The sequence below is a fragment of the Cryptomeria japonica genome, chromosome 3 (genome assembly GCF_030272615.1).
Source record: "Cryptomeria japonica chromosome 3, Sugi_1.0, whole genome shotgun sequence".
Lineage (NCBI taxonomy): Eukaryota > Viridiplantae > Streptophyta > Pinopsida > Cupressales > Cupressaceae > Cryptomeria > Cryptomeria japonica.
In genome coordinates this window covers 273,841,069-273,845,629 of record NC_081407.1, presented here as the reverse complement: position 1 = coordinate 273,845,629, position 4,561 = coordinate 273,841,069, and the positions used below count along the sequence as shown (strand labels likewise).

Below are 4,561 nucleotides of genomic sequence, written 5' to 3'. Positions count from 1 at the left end.
TTCAAAAACCTGGTATTTTGATGATTTGCCTCTCTACATTCAGTCGTGGACACCCAATTTTAACCCGTTGAAACTCGCGGTCTATGAAACTCCAATATGGATCAAACTGTATAATCTCCCAATCAAATATTGGGGGGACTCAAGTCTTGAGAAAATTGGGTGAACGCTCAGAACCCTTCTAGAAATTGATGAAGAAATCATTGAAAATGATTCATATATTTATGCCAGGATGAAAATTGTTGTGGTCGAACAGATTCCTTCCATTATAAATCTTAGAATGGATAATGGATTATGGAAGCAAGGCATTGAAATTGAGAGAAAAGTTTATGCATGTAAAAGATGTGGAAGTAAAACCCATCAAACCAAAAGTTGCAGAATTTTTGTTTGTAGGGCATATAATACCAAGCAGAGGAAAGAAGATAAGGATAAGGCAATTTGGTTAAAGAAAGTAAATAAGCTGAAACAGATACCTCCTGAGATAAAATTATTGCCTGATACTAGGATGCATCCTGAACCTAACCCTCAACCCTGTCAGATAGAATCAGAAACCAATAATGTTGAAGAAGGGGTAATACCAAGCCAAATTTTGCCTCATTTTCCAGGCTCTCAAACCAAAAATATTGTTGAGGAATGCACAAGCAATTCAGAAGGGAGTTGTTCAGACCGAGAGGGTGAAGACGATGTCTTGGACAGCTTAGACCCCAGATGCATTAGTCAATCAGCCAACACCCTTTTGGGCAGAGAAAAAGGGGTTAAAGGAAGGAAAAGCCATAAACATATCATAGAAGAAAAAGCATCAAAGAAAGGTATCATTAGCGTCCTGGAATACATGAAGAATTCCAAGGGAGGCAGCCCCTCCCTTGGATAGAAATGAGAATCTCATCATGGAATGTCAGAGGCCCCTGACAAAAGACGCTTGGTCAAAAGATCTTTGGCCAAGCTAGAGTCTGAAATGATCTTACTTCAGGAAACCAAATTTAATGGTCATAAGGTGGTCGAACTCATAAAATTTTGCAATAAGTGGGAAGGAATATTTCAAGACGCCAGAGGATCTACTGGAGGACTTGGAATTCTATGGAACTCAAAGGTTTTCGAGGTAATCCCATTAGAGTCCAACGAGTTTTGGATGGCATGCAACATTATATACAAACCAAGAGGTTTTGGATTTCCCCTATTTAATATATATGGGTCGATTAAGATAGATGAAAAGCTAAGAGTATGGTCAAAGATATATGAGCAATTGCAGCTTTTAGAAATGCATAAGGTAATTTTGGCTGGGGACTTCAATGCAATTTTAGATATTGACGATGAGGAAGGTGGGCTGAGGAAGAGCACTAGAGTAATGGAAGACTTCAAAGAGTTCATTTTGAACTGTCAAGTGGTGGATGTTATTCTGAAGAATGGTAAGTTCACATGGACCAATAGAAGGCTTAACTTTTCTAAAATTTCTGAAAGATTAGATCTCTTTTTTGTGGGGGAATGGTGGATTAATGGTAGCTTCTCCATTGACACTAAAATCATCCCGCAAGCTGGATCGGATCATCTCCTGGTTACTTTGTCAATTAACCATGAGGCGCATAAGAACAGAAATTACTTCAAATTTCAAAGTATGTGGTGGAGGGACACTAAATTCATTGATCTACTCAAAACATGGTGGCTGGAAAGTAATTCTTTTTCAAGCTCCCCTAGCTTCTATTTTATAAAGAGAATTCAATATATCAAAAACAACATTAAACTCTGGAACAAATCCTCATTCAAGAATATATTCTCTGAAAAAATTAGAATTGAGGAAGAATTGGAAGAAATCAATAATCAAGTCATGCTAATTGGGATGGTCAGGGAAGACTACTTAAAGGAAAAATTCCTCAAGGAACAGTATGTGGAACTGCTAACCAAAGAAGAAGTATATTGGTGAGATAAATCAAGAGCATTATGAGTCGCTGAGGGTGATCGTAACACTAAATTTTTCCATGCAACTTCAAAAGTCAAAAGAAACAAAAATAAAATTACTACTATCTTGGATAGTGGAGGCATTTTGAGAAGTATTGAGGCTGAGCTAGAGCATGAGGCACTCGACCATTTTGCTAAATTATTGGGCAGTTTCTGTCAGGTAGGAGATATGTCGGATAATAGGCTCCCTAAACTTATGCACAAGATGGTAAGTGTGGAGGAGGCTAAACTGCTCTGTGAACCATTCTCCCTAGAAGAAGTCAAAAGGGCCACTTTTGAACTCCATCCCCACAAGCCACCAGGCCAGGACAGTATGATAGCAGAGTTTTATCAGAAGTGTTGGGACTTTTTGGGATATGGTATATGGTTGGTAGTAGAAGAATTCAGGGAAAAAGGGAAGTTTTTAAGAGAGATGAACAATACAGTCATTGCATTAATTCCCAAAAAATAGGAATGCACTTCAATGCATGATTTTAGGCCCATGTCATTATGCAATACCATATACAAAATCATCTCTAAAGTAATGGCCATTAGACTGAAGAAACTCTTACCTCACCTCATCTCAGAAAATCAGAATGGGTTCACCCCCAGAAGAGAGCTAGAGGACAACATTATTCTAGTGTCTGAAATCATGCACTCCATCCATAAAGAGAAATCAAAAGGTATGATCATTAAACTTGATGTTGCAAAAGCTTATGATAAGGTAGTTTGGCAATTCTTGATTAAGGTTCTTAGCTATTATGGTTTTCCAAAGGAATGGATAGACTGTGTTAGTTTTTGCATCTCCACAGTTAGCTTTTATGTGCTTGTCAATGGTGCGGTTTGTGGCTTCTTCAGAGCTACCAATGGATTGAGGCAAGGGGACCCTTTATCTCCGGCCCTCTTTGTTCTCATGGCAAAATTCCTTAGTAATCTAATCAAAACCAAGCAATATGTCTGTCATTAGAAAGGTATACAAGTCCATAGATTGATAGAGCCCATTACCCATTCTCAATTTGTGGATGACACTATTTTGTTTGGTGAAGCAACAATGAAAGAAGCCAAAGGAATTAGAGAGGTATTAGAGGAATACTCGAAGCTGTCAGGCCAGGTAATGAATATGGATAAGTCATAGATTTTCTTTTTTAATACAGAAAGATTGTTACAGAACCGTATTTCGCAATTGCTTGGATTAAAAACTATTGATCTACCCCTCAAATATCTTGGGATCAGAATTAATATGGGTTGTAGGCAATCACATATTTGGGAGGATGTACTTAATTCTTGTAAGACTAAATCAGAGCAATGGAAGAAAAGATGGCTTACTCAAGCTGGACGGTTATTAATGATTAAATTAGTGCTATCAGCAGTTCCAATCTATAGTATGCAATGCTTTCAAATGCCCAGTTCAGTGGGTGTGAAATTAGATGGGTTTCTAAAAAGTTTGTTTGGGATGGGGCCAAGGATCATAAGAAGATACCTTTGATTAACTGGGATAAAATGTGCATGTGGAAAGAGGATGGAGGTGCAAGGTTGAGAAAAATGAGTATGCAGAATTTGGCACTTGGAGCAAAGCTATCTTGGAAAATGTACAAATGCCCCAATAAATTATGGTACAGGATCTTTCAGAAAAAGTATTTGGACTTAGATGACTTAGAGTGTATCTTTACAATTGCAGACGCAGCCAGGGGCTCTCCCACTTGGAATTTTCTTTGGGACAGTAGGGGCATATTAACAAATCATATCTCTTGGAAGATTGGTAATGGCAATAGGGCCAAGTTTTGGCAACACTCATGGGAGGGGGAGTTGTCGTTAGCTGAGTGCTTTGAAGATTAGGATTGGATCAACACATCGAAGCCACTTTTGGAATGCAAGTTGGCAATTATTTTGAGAGTACTGAGCCTCATGGTATGAGGACTTGGAAAAGGGTAACTATTGGCAGTACGCAATTATGCCAAAAACTAAAAGAATTACTTAACAACAGATCAATATTAGTGTCAGATGAAGAGGATAGTTTATTCTGGTGTGCAGCAAAGTTAGGGGAGTAAAGTGTTAGACTGGGCTATGAAATCCAAAGGCACAAAGTCCTCAATCCGGACTAGCCCAGTAAGTTATGCTAGAACAAATGGGTTCTTCCCAAAGCAGGGGTTTTCTTATGGGTTGCGTTGAATGGGAGGATACTCACTAGTGATAGGTTGAAAACAATAGGTATACAAGGGCCAAACTGGTGTGTGTTATGTAACAATGGGGAAGAAACAATGGACCATCTACTTTTCAATTGCAAGTTTTCTAAAAGGTGTTGGGATTGGTTCCTTGGTATGGTTAGCCTATTTATAGCCAGAAGTATGACTCTAAAAGATTTCCTTGTTGCATGGCCTAGATTTAGTCAGTAAAAATGGGGCATCCTATGGATGATTGGTCCAGCAATGATTGTTTGGTATATCTGGAAAGAGAGAAATAAATGAATATTCAAAGAATCGGCCAAGCCAGTAGAAATAGTCATGGACAATCTTATGACAGGCATAGAAGAAATCATTTGTGGCAAGTCAAGAAATATCAAAAAATTCAAATTCAATGATTGGGGCATGTAAATGGAAAGGAATTGGTCTTTCAAAAATACTTTATTCCATCA

At 38.2% G+C, this 4,561-nt stretch overlaps 1 protein-coding gene across 1 annotated transcript; it reads left to right on the top strand.

Annotated features, from left to right (window-relative positions):
- The first annotated feature begins 889 nt into the window (after nucleotides 1-889).
- LOC131874088 (uncharacterized) lies at nucleotides 890-2,401 on the top strand. Its single transcript, XM_059217326.1, has 2 exons — nucleotides 890-1,875; nucleotides 2,026-2,401. Exons 1-2 carry the CDS (start codon nucleotides 890-892, stop codon nucleotides 2,399-2,401), a joined length of 1,362 nt encoding a protein of 453 aa, XP_059073309.1.
- The last annotated feature ends 2,160 nt before the right edge of the window (nucleotides 2,402-4,561 follow it).

Excerpts from the sequence above, each read along its gene's own strand:
- LOC131874088 (XM_059217326.1), top strand. The coding sequence starts at position 890 with ATGTCAGAGGCCCCTGACAAAAGACGCTTGGTCAAAAGATCTTTGGCC. Across the intron at positions 1,876-2,025 it reads GAAAAATTCCTCAAGGAACA|TGGAGGCATTTTGAGAAGTA; the intron begins GTATGTGGAACT and ends TATCTTGGATAG.